The sequence below is a fragment of the Schistocerca gregaria genome, chromosome 4 (assembly GCF_023897955.1).
Source record: "Schistocerca gregaria isolate iqSchGreg1 chromosome 4, iqSchGreg1.2, whole genome shotgun sequence".
Classification (NCBI taxonomy): domain Eukaryota; kingdom Metazoa; phylum Arthropoda; class Insecta; order Orthoptera; family Acrididae; genus Schistocerca; species Schistocerca gregaria.
In genome coordinates, this window is record NC_064923.1 from 605,309,377 (window position 1) to 605,329,454 (window position 20,078).

General features: G+C 43.0%; 1 protein-coding gene across 1 annotated transcript in view; it reads left to right on the plus strand.

Moving 5' to 3' along the window:
* Positions 1-19,231, plus strand: part of LOC126267829 (F-box/LRR-repeat protein 7-like) — a gene marked incomplete at its 5' end in the record, with an annotated part of 219,077 nt that extends 199,846 nt beyond the window's left edge. The window contains 2 exons of the mRNA XM_049973132.1: positions 2,513-2,692; positions 14,631-19,231. Coding sequence (XP_049829089.1) covers positions 2,513-2,692; positions 14,631-15,166 — 716 coding nt within the window. The remainder of the gene's footprint in view (positions 1-2,512; positions 2,693-14,630) is intronic.
* Positions 19,232-20,078: the final 847 nt, after the last annotated feature.

The window sequence follows — 20,078 nt, forward strand, 5'->3', positions numbered from 1 at the left end:
TTCAGAATCGAATCCTCGACCTCCTACACGATAACCCAAAACGCTACCCACTGCACCTACAACACAGCACATCAGCTGTCTCCCGACAGAGGTAGTTACGGTACATGGTAATTACAGTGTTGCCAGATTGCCAATCTTTATGGTCCATTTATTGGAAATTTGTGGTAAGGTCTTAAGGGACAAAACTGCTGAGGTCATCGGTCCCTAAGCCTACACACTACTTAATCTAACCTGAACTAACTTACGTTATGGGAACACACACACCCATGTCCGAGGGAGGACTCGAATCTCCGACGGTGGAAGCCGCACAGACCGTAACAAGGCGCCTCAGATCGTCCATTTACTGCCAGAAACATGTCATCATCATCATCATCATCATTTAAGACTCATTATGCCTTTCAGCGTTCAGCCTGGAGCATAGTCCCCCTTATAAAATTCCTCCATGATCCCTTATTCAGTGCTAACATTGGTGCCCCTTCTAATGTTAAGCCTATTACTTCAAAATTATTCTTAACCGAATCCAGGTACCTTCTCCTTGGTCTACCCCGACTCCTGCTACCCTTTATTGCTGAACTCATGAGTCTCTTGGGTAACCTTGCTTCTCCCACGCGTGTAACATGACCCCACCATCTAAGCCTGTTCGCCCTGACTGCTACATCTGTAGAGTTCATTCCCTGTTTTTCTTTGGTTTCCTCATTGTGGACACCCTGCTGCCATTGTTCCCATCTACTAGTAACTGCAATCATCCTAGCTGCTTTCATTTCCGTAAATTCAACCTTACTGATAAGGTAACTTGAATCCAACCAGCTTTCGCTCCCATACAACAAAGTTGGTCGAAAGATTGAACGGTGCACAGACAACTTAGTCATGGTACTGACTTCCTTCTTGCAGAAGAGAGTAGGTCGTAGCTGAGCGCTCACTGCATTAGCTTTGCTACAACTCGCTTCCAGTTCTTTCACTATGTTCTTTCACAGTTCTATGTACTGCTGGACGGGAAAAAAAGCCGATGGCGTCGACAAAAGAACGGTCTCGCCCAGGGCAGTGTGCTGCCCCCCCCCCCCTCCTACTATTTAACCTGTACACCAATGATCAAGCAACACCGGAACGTACTACCCATTTCTTGTATGTCAATGATCTGGTCATTACGGCGCAAGGAAGTAGCTTCGAGGAAGTAGAAGGGAAATTAGAAAGCTCGCTTCACGTAATGTCTGAATACTATAAAGAGAACTCCCTCAAACCAGATCCATCTAAGCCACAGGTTAGTGCTTTCCACCTCCGTACAAAAGAGGCAAACGGGAAGCTGAACGTCACCTGGAATGGCAGCAAACTGGACCATACGGACAAACCAACATACCTCGGTGTCGCGCTGGATAGATCACTGACGTACAGATATCACTGTGAAAAAACCTGCCAAAAAGTTGCTGCCAGGAACAATATTTTAAGAAAACTGACGAACAGTAAATGGGGAGCTAGTCCGACTGCATTACGAACAACTGATCAAGCACTTTGCGTCTCCACTGCAGAATATGCATGCCCTGTATGGTCTCGATCCACACATGCCAAAAAAAGTCACTACAGTCCTTAATGAAACATGCAGGCTAACAACAGGATGCGTGAAACCCACTCCACTTGGGAAAATATACAAAGCATCTGTGTTCTCATCTCCTGAATCCCGAAGAATTGCGCACGAACATACAGAAAAATTTAAACAGATTTTCGACGAGCGCCACTCGCTGCATGGTTCTTCATGTGGACGTAGCAGACTTAAATCCCGCAAGAGATTTCTCACTAGTGAATTGAACGAGCCTCCGAAGGACTACCCTGCCTCACGAGAAATACCCAGCGGCAGTACATCAAGCTCGAAGATTTGGAGAACACTGAACCGCATCAGAACCAGTTAAAGCAAACCTAGTCAAATGGGGCTTCAAGGACGAAGGAGGCAATAAATGCGACTGTCGTGAAGTTCAGGATATGGAACACCTTCTACAGTGTTCTATCTGCCCCACAAGGTGTACCCTTGACGAACTATGGCTTGAGAAGAGAGAGACATTGGACTTGGCCCGACAATGGGCTGAAAGGCTTTGAAACAAATCTCTGGAAGCCATCCTGTAAGAATATGCAACATAAGTACCTGAAACCGTCCACCTGTTCTAACTTTGTTCCTCCTGTTTGGCAATCAATCCGTTTATATCTCTTTCCCACTGACATTACTTTCGTTTTGGACATGCTAATCTTCATACCATAGTCCTTACATTTCTGATCTAGCTCTGAAAAATTACTTTGCAAACTTTCAATCGAGTCTGCCAAAAACATGTGCAGGACGAAATTTTGTGAGACATTTTTGTATTTCTAGTTTGTGAAGAATCACGCTGCAAAGTTGAGAGAGCGCGAATTTTTCTTCAACCTGCATGTATAGTTCATGAAAGAAAAGTAAATTAAATCAGGCGCTGTAGAACCAGCGCAACATAGTTCAGTTAGAGGATGTAGTACTGAGCGTCAGCTGTGCCCGCAGGCTGCTGCCGCGTGTCGTGCATCGGCGTGACGCCTGGCCCGGAGCCGCCGCGCCGACTGCTGCTGCAGTACCTCGACCTCACCGACTGCCAGGCCGTCGAGGACTCGGGCCTGCGCGTCATCGTGCGCAACTGCCCGCAGCTCGTCTACCTCTACCTGCGCCGCTGCGTCCAGATCACAGGTCGGTCTCACCTCGTACACCACACAGTTATAAGTACAGCAGGAGACGCGAGGAAAACATCGTGTAACACCGCCTGTGGACTTTATAATCACCTCGATTCCTTCAGGAGGAGAGTCCGCAGGTTTCTTCAGACGCGATGTATCGAGATAAAGCCACTTCTACAAGATTACTACCGAACTTCAGGAATTGTGACTGTTACATTTCACCTGCTTTTCCAAATAGACCCAGATATTCAGTTAGCGCAGAACAGGGAATCAGCGATCATAAAGCGGTTACTGCACCGATGTTTTCAGCCGTAAATAGAAATATTAAAAAAGGTAGGAAGATTTTTCTGTTCAGCAAAAGTGACAAAAAGCAGATTTCAGAGTACCTGACGGCTCAACACAAAAGTTTTGTCTCAAGTGCAGATAGTGTTGAGGATCAGTGGACAAAGTTCAAAACCATCGGACAATATGCGTTGGATCGGTAAGTGCCAATCAAGATCGTAAGAGATGGAAAAGAGCCACCGTGGTACAACAACCGAGTTAGAAAATTGCAGCGGAAGCAAAGTGAACTTCACAGCAAACATAAAGATAGCCAAAGCCTTGCAGACAAACAAAAATTACGCGAAGCGAAATGTAGTGTGAGGAGGGCTATGCGAGAGGCGTTCAATGAATTAGAAAGTAAAGTTCTATGTACTGATTTGGCAGAAAACCCTACGAAATTCTGGTCTTATGTCAAAGCGGAAGGTGGATTAAAACAAAATGTCCAGACACTCTGTGACCAAAATGGTTCTGAAACAGAGGATGACAGACTAAAGGCCGAAATACTAAATGTCTTTTTCCAAAGCTGTTTCACAGACGAAGACTGTCGCACAGATGACAAAATGGTAGATATCGAAATAGACGACAGTGGGATAGAGAAACAATTAAAATCGCTCAAAAGAGGAAAGGCCGCTGGACCTGATGGGATACCAGTTCTATTTGACACACAGTACGCGAAGGAACTTGTCCTTCTTCTTGCAGCGGTGTACCGTAGGTCTCTAGAAGAGCGTAGCGTTCCAAAGGATTGGAAAAGGGCACCGGTCATCCCCGTTGTCAAGAAGGGACGTCGAATAGATGTGCAGAACTATAGACCTGTATCTATGACGTCGATCAGTTGTAGAGGTTTTGGAACACGTATTATGTTCGAGTATAATGACTTTTCTGGAAACTAGAAATCTACTCTGTACGAATCAGCATGGGTTTCGAAAAAGACGATTGTATGAAACCTAGTTCGCGCTATTCGTCCACGAGACTCAGAGGGCCATAGACACGGGTTCACAGGTAGATGCCGTGTTTCTTGACTTCCGCAAGGCGTTCGATACAGTTCCCCACAGTCGTTTAATGAACAAAGTAAGAGCATATGGACTATCAGACCAATTGTGTGATTGGATTGAGGAGTTCCTAGATAAAAGAATGCAGCATGTCATTCTCAATGGAGAGAAGTCTTCCGAAGTAAGAGTGATTTCAGGTGTGCCGCAGGGGAGTGTCATAGAACCGTCACTATTCACAATATACATAAATGACCTTGTGGATGACAGCGGAAGTTCACTGAGGCTTTTTGCGGATGATGCTGTGGTATATCGAGAGGTTGTAACAATGGAAAATTGTACTGAAATGCAGGAGGATCTGCAGCGAATTGACGCATGGTGCAGGGGATGGCAATTGAATCTCAATGTAGACAAGTGTAATGTGCTGCGAATACATAGAAAGAAAGATCGCTTATCATTTATCTACAAAATAGCAGGTCAGCAACTGGAAGCAGTTAATTCCATAAATTATCTGGGAGTTCGCATTAGGAGTGATTTAAAATGGAATGATCATACACTCCTGGAAATTGAAATAAGAACACCGTGAATTCATTGTCCCAGGAAGGGGAAACTTTATTGACACATTCCTGGGGTCAGATACATCACATGATCACACTGACAGAACCACACGCACAGAGACACAGGCAACAGAGCATGCACAATGTCGGCACTAGTACAGTGTATATCCACCTTTCGCAGCAATGCAGGCTGCTATTCTCCCATGGAGACGATCGTAGAGATGCTGGATGTAGTCCTGTGGAACGGCTTGCCATGCCATTTCCACCTGGCCCCTGAGTTGGACCAGCGTTCGTGCTGGACGTGCAGACCGCGTGAGACGACGCTTCATCCAGTCCCAAACAAGCTCAATGGGGGACAGATCCGGAGATCTTGCTGGCCAGGGTAGTTGACTTACACCTTCTAGAGCACGTTGGGTGGCACAGGATACATGCGGACGTGCATTGTCCTGTTGGAACAGCAAATTCCCTTGCCGGTCTAGGAATGGTAGAACGATGGGTTCGATGACGGTTTGGATGTACCGTGCACTATTCAGTGTCCCCTCGACGATCACCAGAGGTGTACGGCCAGTGTAGGAGATCGCTCGCCACACCATGATGCCGGGTGTTGGCCCTGTGTGCCTCGGTCGTATGCAGTCCTGATTGTGGCGCTCACCTGCACGGCGCCAAACACGCATACGACCATCATTGGCACCAAGGCAGAAGCGACTCTCATCGCTGAAGACGACACGTCTCCATTCGTCCCTCCATTCACGCCTGTTGCGACACCACTGGAGGCGGGCTGCACGATGTTGGGGCGTGAGAGGAAGACGGCCTAACGGTGTGCGGGACCGTAGCCCAGCTTCATGGAGACGGTTGCGAATGGTCCTCGCCGATACCCCAGGAGCAACAGTGTGCCTAATTTGCTGGGAAGTGGCGGTGCGGTCCCCTACGGCACTGCGTAGGATCCTACGGTCTTGGCGTGCATCCGTGCGTCGCTGCGGTCCGGTACCAGGTCGACGAGCACGTGCACCTTCCGCCGATCACTGGCGACAACATCGATGTACTGTGGAGACCTCACGCCCCACGTGTTGAGCAATTCGGCGGTACGTCCACCCGGCCTCCCGCATGCCCACTATACGCCCTCGCTCAAAGTCCGTCAACTGCACATACGGTTCACGTCCACGCTGTCGCGGCATGCTACCAGTGTTAAAGACTGCGATGGAGCTCCGTATGCCACGGCAAACTGGCTGACACTGACGGCGGCGGTGCACAAATGCTGCGCAGCTAGCGCCATTCGACGGCCAACACCACGGTTCCTGGTGTGTCCGCTGTGCCGTGCGTGTGATCATTGCTTGTACAGCCCTCTCGCAGTGTGCGGAGCAAGAATGGTGGGTCTGACACACCGGTGTCAATGTGTTCTTTTTTCCATTTCCAGGAGTGTATAAAGTTGATCGTCGGTAAAGCAGATGCCAGACTGAGATTCATTGGAAAAATCCTAAGGAAGTAGGTTACAGTACGCTTGTTCACCCACTGCTTGAATACTGCTCAGCAGTGTGGGATCCGTAGCAGATAGAGTTGATAGAAGAGATAGAGAAGATCCAACGGAGAGCAGCGCGCTTCGTTATAGGATCATTTAGTAATCGCGAAAGCGTTACGGAGATGATAGATAAACTCCAGTGGAAGACCCTGCAGAAGAGACGCTCAGTAGCTCGCTACTGGCTTTGTTTGAAGTTTCGAGAACATACCTTCACCGAGGAGTCAAGCAGTATATTGCTCCCTGCTACGTATATATCGCGAAGAGACTATGAGGACAAAATCAGAGAGATTAAAGCCCACACAGAGGCATACCGACAATCCTTCTTCCCACGAACAATACGAAACTGGAATAGATGGTAGAACCGATAGAGATACTCAAGTTACCCTCCACCACACACCGTCAGGTGGCTTGCGGAGTAAGGATGTAGATGTAGATTTTCTATGGAAGAAATATCGGACGATTTAGAGGCAATAATGCCCCTTGAGTCTTCGTCGAGCCACTGTATTATGCTCGCAGTCACGTGAACATGCCTCTTGTCAGCCTGCAGTGTCCACAGAATACTCATCGTGAATGTATAGAGGGAAGGACAACACCTGATCACCAAGAGTGACCTTGAATAACTGGGCTCAAGTTTTTATTCGTGAAATAAAGCCGAAACATCGCATAGCCATCTCATTCCTCAACGTGCCCCCTACACATTGCGTATGAAACACCTCAATGGGCAGTGCATTCGACGCCTTGCAACATGAAACAGAGAAAATCGTCACGTAAAGTGCCACATTATATGCTTCCAGTCGGAGAGTGTCCAGTTTCTGTGTAGTTTCGCCCACTGAAGACAAGCAGCTTTATTTGCCGCTGTAGGCTGTCCCGATAGCTGAGTAGTGAGTGTGACGCATTGCCGTTCTACGGACCTGGATTCGATTCCCGGCTGGGTCGGAGATTTTCTCCGCTCAGGGACTGGGTGTTGTGTTGTCTTCACCATCGCCCAGTGTGGCGTCGAATGTAATAAGACCTGCACCAAGGCGGCCGGACTTGCCCCGCAAGGGGCCTCCCGTCCAATGACGCCAAACGCTCATATCCATTTGCCGCTTTGAGTAATGGTCTTTTCGAGGACCCCGATTACAAATAACCACCGAATGGAATTCGTTTTGAAGTATCCTCTCGGTAACTGTTTGAGATGTACGTGCACTCACTGATAGCAATTCCTGTCAGGTTTGAAAACTAATGGCACTGACAAGTGCTGAGAAGCGTCTCGGTCCCTGTTGCATAGGATCCTTTTATGGCTGCGATTTTTTTAACTTTGTTACATGGTTACCAGTGGTGCACCATTCCTTGTCGATACGTTGGAAACCAGGAAACTCCATTAATAATGAGGTCACTGTAACTCCCTGACGCCTCCACATCTTACTGCACTGTTTCCGTACAACAGGCTGACACACACACACACACACACACACACACACACACACACACACACACACAAATCGCTTCAGTGTGATGAGGATGGAGGGTCACGTGTCTGGTACAAGTACACACCACCTACAGCGCTACAAAGCGACCAATCTGCTTATCTCTGGGTGTGAATAATGTTTGTTTTTTTCTGACTGCTTAACTAGCTGCATCATTAAGTATAGTACATAACTACTTGTCGCCCGTTTTGGCACTGAACTTCGCTACTTTCCAACCACATAACAAGAACTTCTAATCGTTGAGTGTTGTTAATGAGGTAATTTGCTTTGGCCGAGAGGTTCTAGGCGCTACAGTCTGGAACCGAACGACCGCTACGGATGCAGATTCGAATCCTAACTCGGGCATGGATGTGTGTGATGTCCTTAGGTTAGTTAGGTTTAAGTAGTTCTAAGTTTTAAGGGACTGATGACCTCAGATGTTAAGTCCCATAGTGCTCAGAGCCATTTGAACCAAGGTAATTTGGAGCGATAGTGACTAATGACGTACGTTGCTAACTTCCTTAGTGCTCTTTGGGATTTTCAGCCTCACTCTTAATGAGATGGGAACTTTTGAAGACTTTTGAACCAGAGTACATGATTAGTAAAAAGGTGAAAACGCGTTCCCAGCTAAGTGACATGGAAACGAGCACCCAACGTCCTAAACCCTGCCGTGACCGATCCTAAAGCATGGAGTTCGTTCTGCAACAACAGGCGTGATTCGACATTGTCTTCACAATCACAATGATAGCTTAAGAAGGAAAGAGAGTAGCACAAATCTCCTTGACAAAGAGTCGACCACAGCCTCAATTAAATATGTATACTGACCTAAACTCTCTGAAATGTATAAACAATTAAGCACACTTCACACTAGGTCAATAACTTACTCAAGTGACGAGTAATTTGGTAACTAGATGTGTCTGAACAATATTATTTAGCAAAGCTGGACATTAAAACCGTTTAGACAGCCCGATCCAGTAAACTGAATAGTAGCTGGTCGAGGAGCTTTCCCCATTCCAGCTCACTTTCCACTGGCGCGCCACTGGGTATATGTAAATACTGTCTGTTTTGTGGCGCATATTATCATCTGTTCTCAGCAAAGAAGGGAAAGCAGAAAGGTGGAAGGAGTGTATAGAGGGTCTATACAAGGGCGATGTACTTGAGGACAATATTATGTAAATGGAAGAGAATGTAGGTGAAGATGAAATGGGAGATTCGATACTGCGTGAAGAGTTTGACAGAGCACTGAAAGACCTGAGTCGAAAAAAAGCCCCGGGAGTAGACAACATTCCATTAGAACTACTGACGGCCTTGGGAGAGCCAGTCCTGACAAAACTCTACCATCTGGTGAGCAAGATGTATGAGACAGGTAAAATACCCTCAGACTTAAAGAAGAATATAATAATTCCAATCCCAAAGAAAGCAGGTGTTGACAGATGTGAAAATTACCGAACTATCAGTTTAATAAGACACAGCTACAAAATACTAACACGAATTCTTTACAGACGAATGGAAAAACTGGTAGAAGCCGACCTCGGGGACGATCAGTATGGATTCCGTAGAAATGTTGGAACACGTGAGGCAATACTGACCTCACGACTTATCTTAGAAAATAGATTAAGAAAAGGCAAACCTACGTTTCTAGCATTTGTAGACTTAGAGAAAGCTTTTGACAATGTTGACTGGAATACTCTCTTTCAAATTCTAAAGGTAACAGAGGTAAAATACAGGGAGCGAAAGACTATTTATAATTTGTACAGAAACCAGATGGCCGTTATCAGAGTGGAGGGGCACGAAAGGGAAGCAGTGGTTGGGAAGGGAGTGAGACAGGGTTGTAGCCTCTCTCCGATGTTATTCAATCTGTATATTGAGCAAGCAGAAAAGGAAACAAAAGAAAAATTCGGAGTAGGTATTAAAATCCATGGAGAAGAAATAAAAACTTAGACGTTCGCCGATGACATTGTAATTCTGTCAGAGACAGCAGCCGTTGAACGGAATGGACAGTGTCGTGAAAGAAGGATATAAGATGGACATCAATAAAAGCAAAACGAGGATAATGGAATGTAGTCGAATTAAGTCGAGTGATGCTGAGGGAATAAGATTAGGAAATGATACACTTAAATTAGAAAAGGAGTTTTGGTATTTGGGGAGCAAAATAACTGATAATGGTCGAAGTAGGGAAGACATTAAATGTTGACTGGCAATGGCAAGGAAAGCGTTTCTGAAGAATAGAAATTTGTTAACATCAAGTATAGATTTAAGTGTCAGGAAGGCGTTTCTGAAAGTATTTGTATGGAGTGTAGCCATGTATGGAAGTGAAACATGGACAATAAATAGTTTGGACAAGAAGAAAATAGCACTTTCGAAATGTGGTGCTACAGAAGAATGCTGAAGATTAGATGGGTATATCACATAACTAATAAGGAGGTATTGAATAGAATTGGGGAGAAGAGGAGTTTGGGGCACAACTTGACAAGAAGAAGGGACCGGTTGGTAGGACATGTTCTGAGGCATGAAGGGATCACAAATTTAGCATTGGAGGGCAGCGGGGAGGGTAAAAATCGTAGAGGGAGACCAAGAGATGAATATACTAAGCAGATTCAGAAGGATGTAGGTTGCAGTAAGTACTGGGAGATGAAGAAACTTGCACAGGATAGGGTAGCATGGAGAGCTGCATCAAACCAGTCTCAGGACTGAAGGCCATAACAACAACATTATCATCTGCAGTCGTTCCGCTTTCTCTCTTCAAAAAAATGGTTCAAGTGGCTCTGAGCACTATGGGATTAACATCTATGATCATCAGTCCCCTAGAACTTAGAACTGCTTAACCCTAACTAACCTAAGGACATCACACAACACCCAGCCATCACGTCTTTCTCTTCATTCATCTGTTTATTGTGGAGCAGAATCATGGTTCGCTGAAGTGACGATACAACGATTCAGTTTCTCTTTACGTGGAGAAGGAAGGCTGCTGGAAAGTGAAACGTCCACTGTTTTTGAAAAAAAACGATGGGGATACCGCAGTTCCAGGAAAAGGAGATTACTTGACGTCTCTAGTCGAAACTGATGTGTCAGGATCCTTAAACTATACCTAGCAGCAAGAATGTACAACACTGCCTGAAGTTTACTTTCTGCAAGTCCCGCTTGTCTACACTAGATTTTATTTGCGAGTTCTTTCAGAAGCACATTTGATGCGAGTTAATTTTCGTGCTCACTTTTCCATTCTCTTCCTTACAATTTCAGTCTCTTCTTTCACCTCTTCCAGTATAACCATTGCTATAAACTCTTGCTTCCGAATCATCGACAACAACCAACACTGACTGCCAACTAAATCTTGAAGAACTCGCGCTTGCTTACTTGAAGTTTAGCCGTCAAGTAGAGCACTTCCTACTTCACTAAATTACTGACCTAGTATTGAACGAACCTATGGACTGAACAGCATAAAAAGACTCTGGAATAGGTAGAAAAAGGCTGGATATTGGAAAGTTACTACTTGACCAGTGGACAACGCTCCGTCAGTCAAACAAAACTACCCACATAACTGATCAGAGGACACAAATAAAGAAAGAGAGCACGTAATTTAGGACGAACGAGAAAGACAGTAATGATGGCACGTGGCAATAGCACGTGGGAGATTACCTCAGTGGCGGCATGGGGGCGTCAATCGTAATTACGAGTTGCCATCGTAATTCTGGATGATGTAATTGTTGTAACTGTGTAGCAACGAGATTGTTAACTGTTTCTTCGGCTGACGATCTATTATGGGTCGTTTTGGTGCCTCTAGCACTCAGCTACAACGTCAACACATGGCACTTGAAAGTAGGACCATGTGCTCTGAGACTGTACCAGGCTCGGAAGCGCGCCTCGACGGCAGAAAAAAATGGATTCAGTGAGACAGAGCTCTTACTGTGGGGTTTATCCAATACTTCAGGTTTCAAAGCATACGTCCGACTGAGCAAAAGGCTTTACTTCTCATAGCCAGTTCAACAGGTCCATTTGCATAGTTTTGGACAAGTTGCTTACTTGATTTGGGTTGTCAAACACTGGCCTCTAACGGGTAGAACTACGTCTGTGTCACCACTTCTATGCACCGTTCAAACGGCACGGAGGGCGCTCTTAACAACGGGAAACGTCATCTTGGCGAAAATTCTGAATTCATTGTTACTGCGATCAGCAAAACTTAGAGGCAGTACGTCTATACCAGCTTGTCGTTACTGTCTACTTGGTACCCCTCATGCAACCCCGAAACTCTCATATAATCACCAGTTAATTTATATCAACAAAATTAATTAATATTAGCACTACCACCAAAGGCTTGTTAATAATTCCTGTAATTCTGATACGGCGACAATAGGATGTCACACCTAGAGTGTACCGCATGACAGACCCCACTTTGTATCAGGACGAGGAGGAAAAGTTTTACTTGCAAATCATTTTTGCTTCTTGGATTTCAGTTCAGCTGAAACAGAATTTGTTATTGTCCACTACAGAAACAATAAATATATTGGGAAGTAAGTGATATAAGAATTCCAAGATCGCAGAAAAAATCACGTGGTACAATATGCGGTTATCTACTTTACACAGTATTGTTACTCATCGCTACTGCTTAATAAATACGTCATTTACTTCGAGTATACTGCTCCTGAATATGGTTCCAAAAGAGAACAGGGGGGTTAAAACGTGAAAAATAAATCAACATGCTTGTCTTTAGGCCAACACAATGAGAGATACTTCTAAGGGCAAAAGTTGGTTGTTTATCTACGATTTGATTCCAGTTTTATCTTCTAGATAGTATCATTCCCCCTGCAGTGGAATGTGCGCTGTTATGGAACGTTCTGGCAGGTTAGCACTGTGTGCCTTACCGAGACTCGAACTCGAAACATTTTCGGGAACGCTCTTACCAACGGAGCTTTGCAGACACGACTCGTAGCTTTACTTCTGCTAATTCGTGTCTCCTACTTTCCAAATTTCACAGAAGTTCTCCTGGTCGATATCGACCGCGCAATACAAGGTTATGTGCTCAAGTTCCGGTCTGGCATCCACTTATGAAGCACAAAGAATTTACATTTCAGCTTGTTATCCAGCAGCTGGGCCCCAAGGAATTTTAGACAAGAGTGTTTCACTTAGTGTATGGCCATTGATATTTACGTCTGGTCTTTTCCTTTTAAGTTGCATAACATGTGTCTTTGTGAGAGCAAGAAGTGAACTGCTTGCTGAGAGTGAGTTCTGGGCCTCCCTAGACATCGTCCTAGCTTCCGAGCTGTTTTAAACTATTAAGAGTACTTCAAAGCGGTCTATAGAACTACTGAAAATGCTTGTTTCATTCCTCGCGGTTCATTTTATTCATTTAAAACATCGACAATGATATGGAACGATACAGCTTTATAATTTTGTTTTGCTTCGAAGTCTAGCAACGTACGTTCAAAAAGATATTGAACCTCATTTTTGCTTACAGCATGTCTGTCTAATTTCCTCTTACATCTGGGAACTTTGCATGTATACATGCACATTCTTGCGCTTCACACTGATAGTTTTTGGTCTAATTTCTCTTTAGCGTGTAGCATTACACACTTCTTGCACCACTTTTGTTTGCTTCCGTTCTCCTTGTTAAACACGTGTCTGTATGTTTTGTGTATTGTTGAAAACTTACTGGTTGCTTCTGGTTTTCACTTAATTAAAAAAAAAGGAAACGTTCATTTAGTCTGTTGTATGTATGTATTTATGTACACTGCGCAACGAAATTAAAGGATTACTTTTTCGAAACCCGTAATTATCTCCCATTCCGACGAATGAGTTTGAAATTTAGCGAAAAGGTGCCTACGACCTACCTCTGGAATAGTGCGAAAGCGTGAAGCCCTGCGACCACCCTCTGGCTCTTCGACTCTTCAAACAGCAAGGTGTCGACACATGCGAAAAAAGGCCTCAGTTCAAAAGTTCATGTGAGCTGTGTGGTGGACTAATGATGTCGCTCTGGCACCAAATTTCGCGACAGTTCTTCCCAACGCCACCATGAGAAGGTCGTCGCAGCTCCTCTCAAGCACTTATCATTCCTTCTTTTGACGTCTGGGCGATAAAATTCAGAACCAGGGACACCCAGAGTGAGTAATACGGACTGTAACGACCTTTTCATAGCGTGACCCAGCCACGGCGGCGTTGGGCAGAATTGTGATGAAATTTGGTGCCAATGAGACATCACTGATCCAACTTACGACTCACATGAACTTCTGAGATTTGGTCTTTCTTTCGCCTGTGTAGACATCTTGTTGTTTGAAGCGTGCCAAGCCCGAGTGTGACGTTGCAAGGGCACCGTATTTTGCGCCATTACACAGGAAGGCTGTAGGGACCTTTGAGACAAGTTTCAAACTCGTGCGTGGCAAAGGAAGGCAATTATGGGGATTTCATTTAGGTGATCCTTAATTCTGTAGCACAGTGTATACGAGTTGCACGAAGGAGTAGTGTTTGGAGCTACTGATCTAAATGGAGAATGGTTGATGCTGGTGGGGAGAAAGATAAGTTTGAAGGCGGTGAACAGCGAACGTAAAGTAGGGGAACGAACAGTGGGTTGGAGGGGTGTAGAGATAAAATGGGAGGAAGAGTGAACGAGAGAGAGAGAGAGAGAGAGAGAGAGAGAGAGAGAGAGAGAGAGAGAGAGAGAAACGGGAAGGTAGCAGGCAAACATTTTCTATTTCTACGTGTTCGATGTTCTTCGATAGTTCCGTTTCCAATTTTTCTATGGTCTTTAAGCAGTCCTTTACTGTGTGTTAGTGCTTAGTAGTTTTAAGTGAATAAAAGCAAACGGGTGTGACAAAAAGCACACGTTTTTGTTCTTGCAGAAGCGGATTTAAAATATTTCTAAACAACCTTGGCCACTTTTATCACACAGATCAAGAATATTTTTAATTTGTTTGTGGTACTGTATATTACAGACAAAATTTGAAAGCCTAGAGTGTGTATGTGTATATATGTTAGAAAACCGAGTCTGTTCTTGCTCATTACGTAATACAGTGTAGGGATGTAGTTGAGAATCTTGATGATGTCACACTTCTTCGCAGATAATCCATTTCCACAGCCACCAGCCCGCAATAGGTACGAGGGCTAATTGGAACGTTGTCCTGTTGGTTTGTTGCAGACGCGGGCATCAAGTACGTGCCGAGCTTCTGCTCGATGCTGCGCGAGCTGAGCGTGTCGGACTGCACGCAGGTGACGGACTTCGGGCTGTACGAACTGGCCAAGCTGGGCGCGACGCTGCGCTACTTGTCCGTGGCCAAGTGCGACCAGGTGTCGGACGCCGGGCTCAAGGTGGTGGCGCGCCGCTGCTACAAGCTGCGCTACCTGAACGCGCGCGGCTGCGAGGCCGTCAGCGACGACGCCATCGCCGTGCTGGCGCGATCGTGCCCGCGCCTACGGGCCCTCGACATCGGCAAGTGCGACGTCAGCGACGCGGGACTGCGCGCGCTAGCCGAGAGCTGCCCCAACCTCAAGAAGCTCAGCCTGCGCAGCTGCGACCTGGTCACCGACCGCGGCGTCCAGTGCGTCGCCTACTACTGCCGCGGCCTCCAGCAGCTCAACATCCAGGACTGCCAGATCTCCATCGAGGGCTACCGCGCCGTCAAGAAGTACTGCAAGCGGTGCATCATCGAGCACACCAACCCCGGGTTCTTCTGAACCCCAGTCTCGTCCACTGGACAGCATGGGCGACTGTCAAGGACTCGAGGAGCTGTTCCAATAGTTGGCCCTGAAAGTCACCTCCCATTTGGGCACTAAGTGTCAGCGCCACAATAAAGAGCAACTAGCTTAAAACACTCTCCTGTCACCATCAAATACTGTGATAACCTTGTAAGTAGTATACACACCATCAAAATTACTGCAAGCACACTGCATAATCGAGTACACCAATCTGGACTTCTTCAGAACTGAACTCTGCTGCGATGGATGTACTTCAGCACTGGCGACTCTCTAGGACTCCCTTGAAGAACTGCTCCATTAATTGTCCCAATACATCACCTGTCACTTGAACAATACGTATTAGTGACAGAACGGCAAGCATACTATCTTACATCATTAGCCTACCTCCCATCAAATGCTGTGATAGCCTTGAGAATTACAGTAAAAAGTTCCAAAGATGTAAAGAAGTATTGCAGACGCCCTTCATCGAGCACACCACCCCAGTCTTCTTCTCGACTGTCGTCTGATCCAGTAGGTGTAAGTCAGCATGAGCTATTGTCAATGACAGCCTCGAGAAACTCCTGTCATTTGGTTATAATGCGTCAGTGATGGAGTAGAAAGTCTTTCAGCCAACAACTTTGACCTAGCACTATTGTATAACGTGATAAATTGAGACTTATTCTAAGAAGTCCATCACTACATTCACACACAGATCAACAGGACAATCTTACCGTCAGTGTGGTAGGTAGATATCACCATCAGAGGATTATGACTTTGAGTGAGCCCTGTCAAATCAGCTGCTCATTGAGTAGCGAACAGTTGTTACGTCGAGGAAGGAGCTTCAACAGTGAATTTATTGATTTCGTTTGGATAAGCTTATCAGTTGTAAAACTTAGACACAAAAAAAGGAAGGAAAAAAACCTGGGTACTCTGGCACTTGTTAAATTTGGTGCTTTGTGAAGCTACAGCATCCACAAAAGAGTCTCAGTCCCAGAAGTATACTACAAGTAAACAAAACAGATTTTGAACATGACAGACATGTTGCTGAATATAACATATGAAGAAAGGGGCTAAATGTATCTACTGATCTAATGAACATCATTATTCAGGGAAGCTGACATGGAAGAAACACATGTGTAGTGTTCCGGAATGTGGTTTTATCTACACTACAGTACGTCCAACTCTCAATGAACAAAATTTAACGATTGTCTACATTCTGTACATTGCCATGATGTGATGGCACACTGTTATTAATAATGCGACTGACACTGGACTTGCAGGCATCGTGACCTATGTTTATTGCAAAATCTATAAATAATTCTAATCATCATCGTGTGCATTGTTTCTGGGTTCTTATGCATCTAGTTATTTAAAATATAGTTAAATTCAACCAATAATCGTCGAAACCAAGGAAAGAAAATAATCAACTGTACAACAGCTGTTTTATTGAACTCGTAAGCGAGTTCTACTTTTACCACAACAAAGTGCACTGTCCATTGGCCACCAACTGTCACTCTTCTCCATTTCTTCACAGTATTACAAGGCATACAATTTCACAACTTTGAACTTAATAGTGTTCAAAGCTAATATACTTTCACTTCTGATACAAAGAGCATAGTCCCATCTAGTGTGATTTCAAATGGAATGTGATAACACACCGGTCAATTTAATGTAAACAGGTGTGTGAAATACATTTACTGTTATGGCACTTGTTCCAAAATATTTGTGGGAGTTTTTAATAAACTGTTTTGAACATCAGGGTTGGAATACCTTCCAAAGGCTGCAAAAATATAGGATGGTATCTGATTAACAGTATACATATTTATTTCTTTTCTTGGGGCGTTTTTTGAGTAATTAAGTCTATAGAGGACAAAATTTTACATATTTGCTGGTTTTAACAAACTATGATGTAAAAATAATCTCCATGATTCAGTGACATACCTATACACCATTGTAGTCCTTAATAATTTAGTTCATATCTGTAGTGAATCTGTTCAGCAACGCTGAGAGTGTTGAGCAACTACAAAAATTCAATCCCTGGATCATCTCATATCCATAAACATAGAAATATGTGGTTTTTAATTCCAGATTCATGCAGTGAATTCTGGCTTGGTGCAGACAATGTAATGTATCACCGGATTGGTTCCTCTGTCATTGTGCACAGTGAAAGTTACTGAGATAGAAATTTGTTGAAAAGCAGCTACAGAAGTCGTCATCAAGCAAGTGTCATTTTTCTCTTGTGTCAGTAATGACAATTCTGTTGAGTTTTAGGCAGCCACACATAAGCTGTTTCACTCCTAACAAATTTATAATTGTATTGAGAAACCATGTTTTCAAATAGAAAAAGGTTCCATAACTGATAAAGAAGATATCTGATATTCTCTTTGGCTATCTCAACAAGACATAGGTTAATACTGAGACCACCAACGGAGACATACATTAAGAATCAAACAACTACTTCATTTTACCCATTGTTCAGTAGTTGTCAGCTTTTTACAGCATTTGGGTAAATGGAAATATACCATAGAGCCTCATGTAATTTATGTAACAAATGTTTTAAATCCAAGTACTGAAATAAATAAATGACATAAAAAGAATTTTGCATATGTATTGGCACGTCATATTAAAGCTACGTGTAATGAAAATTGAATTCAGTCACATTTGTTATGCTCAGATAGAGTAGTTTTTCGTTTCATTTATCCCAAGAATAAATGCAGCATTTGATGAAATAATCTTCAATTTTCATGTATTATTTGTCTTTGGATTTATGTAAATACAAGTGTCTCAAAAATATTGTATGTAATTTTTTTCTTGTTGTGAATGCTGTACAACAGAAACTATTAAGAAAAAGTTACACTTACGTCTATTGAAGTGGAAGGGCAAATATGTATGACCAGTGTCCTTATCTGTATTATAAACAATATCAAATCGCTAATTTAACTGTTTATGAAATGTGGACTTTTTAAAAAACTGCCAAAACTGCCTGTTGTTTCTTCCATTACAGCCTGTGCTGTCACTTATTTCCATTCTTATTATTGATTGAATGTCCATAAAATCCACCAGAACAAAACCCAAATAAAAGAAACAGGCTTATCTTCAACAATTTGTTAATCATTTCTTTCAGATATATATAAACTTGATTATTTATAGAGTATTTGCATCATTATACCATTTAAACTTAACTCTAAAATAGTATGTCTATCATTAAGATTGTTCGTACCAGCTTTTTGCTTTCATTTCACCACATGAACATATCTTACAATCATTTACTCTCTAACACTCTTATCAGTAAACTCATATGCATTATATGTAGGATGCATACCTCAAATGTTGCTTCATTATTGTATCCTTATATAGCAGCTAAACTTACCTTCAAGTCTAAAGTCTTTGCTTCTCATGTGATAACGCTCTAGTAAAAACATTTGCACTGTTTACAGTAAGATTGGTGTGCTAGTCTGCAATGACAAATTTGTCAATATCTTAAGGGTTAAATCAACACCTATAATTGCTTGGTTATGAAGTAAGATTGTGACATATGTTTAAAGGACTTCTGCAAGAAAATTAATTCTGTATTTATCTGTTTGCATGACATGAAATGGGGAATAGAGTGTACTTTATAAAATTACTGATAAAGTAAACAACAGTACTGTAACAGTGGTAGACAATTAATGTCCTGAGAAAGTGTCAGTGTCAGAAGTACAATTATATTCACACACAACCAGCATATTTCAAAGGAAATATGTCCAACATGTCTTTAAGGAAAAGTGGGGCACATTCCTTTTGAAAGACACTAGTTTGATGAATAAGAATAAACATTATTTTTGACAGATTTTTGTAAAAAGGACTACCAAAAACCTAGTGAAGGCTGATATTAAACCTGCAATATAACTTATTTTTACTATATGTTTGTAATTATTTTTAATAAATACTTGTAACAACATGTACATGTTAAAGAATGTATAAATGTATAGGATCTGGCAGACACTTAAAATGTATATAACTGAAGGAAAATTGTAAATATCCCCAAGCTTTACTTTTGAAGTAATAAATATTCCTTTTATTTAATTATTATTGTTTTCTTTCCAATTATGTTATTCATTTTGCATTATTTTATAGGTCTACTTTATTTTCCTTTCCCATCAACCATAAGTTGTTTACTTTTTTCTTCATAACACTTTCCTTAGAACCCAAGATTATATATAATGGCTTGGAGTTACCTTATGAGATAGAACTTCTAAATTCCTTGTAAATCACACATGTGGGTAACAGGAATAATACATAAAAATGAAACTCAGCCCTCATTCAACCAACACACAAAAAAGAGATAAATGGACCTTAATCCTACAGACGAATTTGTGTACTACCTGTAACATAGTGAGTTCCTCTCAAATGCAATACTTAAACAAATTGAGATACGCATGGCCCCTTGCATTGATGAATCCCAGTCGAAGTTAAGGAAGTTTTGAACCACAGAACTAGCTGTACTAAAAAGAACATAAATTTTTACAGTTGGCATCCTGATCAATGAACAGGCATTATTTCTTACTTTACTAGAAACTTCTAAAGGAAGCTACTCTAACCAATACCACATCAAAGTCACTTTTAAATGGGGGTTGTCAAACAGCTTTAAGAACCATACAGGTGTTCGAAAAAGGGGTAGTTGACAGAATATACGCTACTATGCATCAGAGGATCCCTTTCAGTACATTTAATAGACAATGCAGACAAAACTTCAGAGTTCCCTCTCGTCTTTAGGTGGGGAAACCGCCAAAGAATATGACACGAACATACAAATAGAAACACAAAATTGCATCGACATGGCGCACAGTCTTACAAGTTACTCTGACGATAGCTGCTCCATTCGCAAAATAAATAAATAAATAAAATTGAAAAGCAACCTAATTCTCTTTTG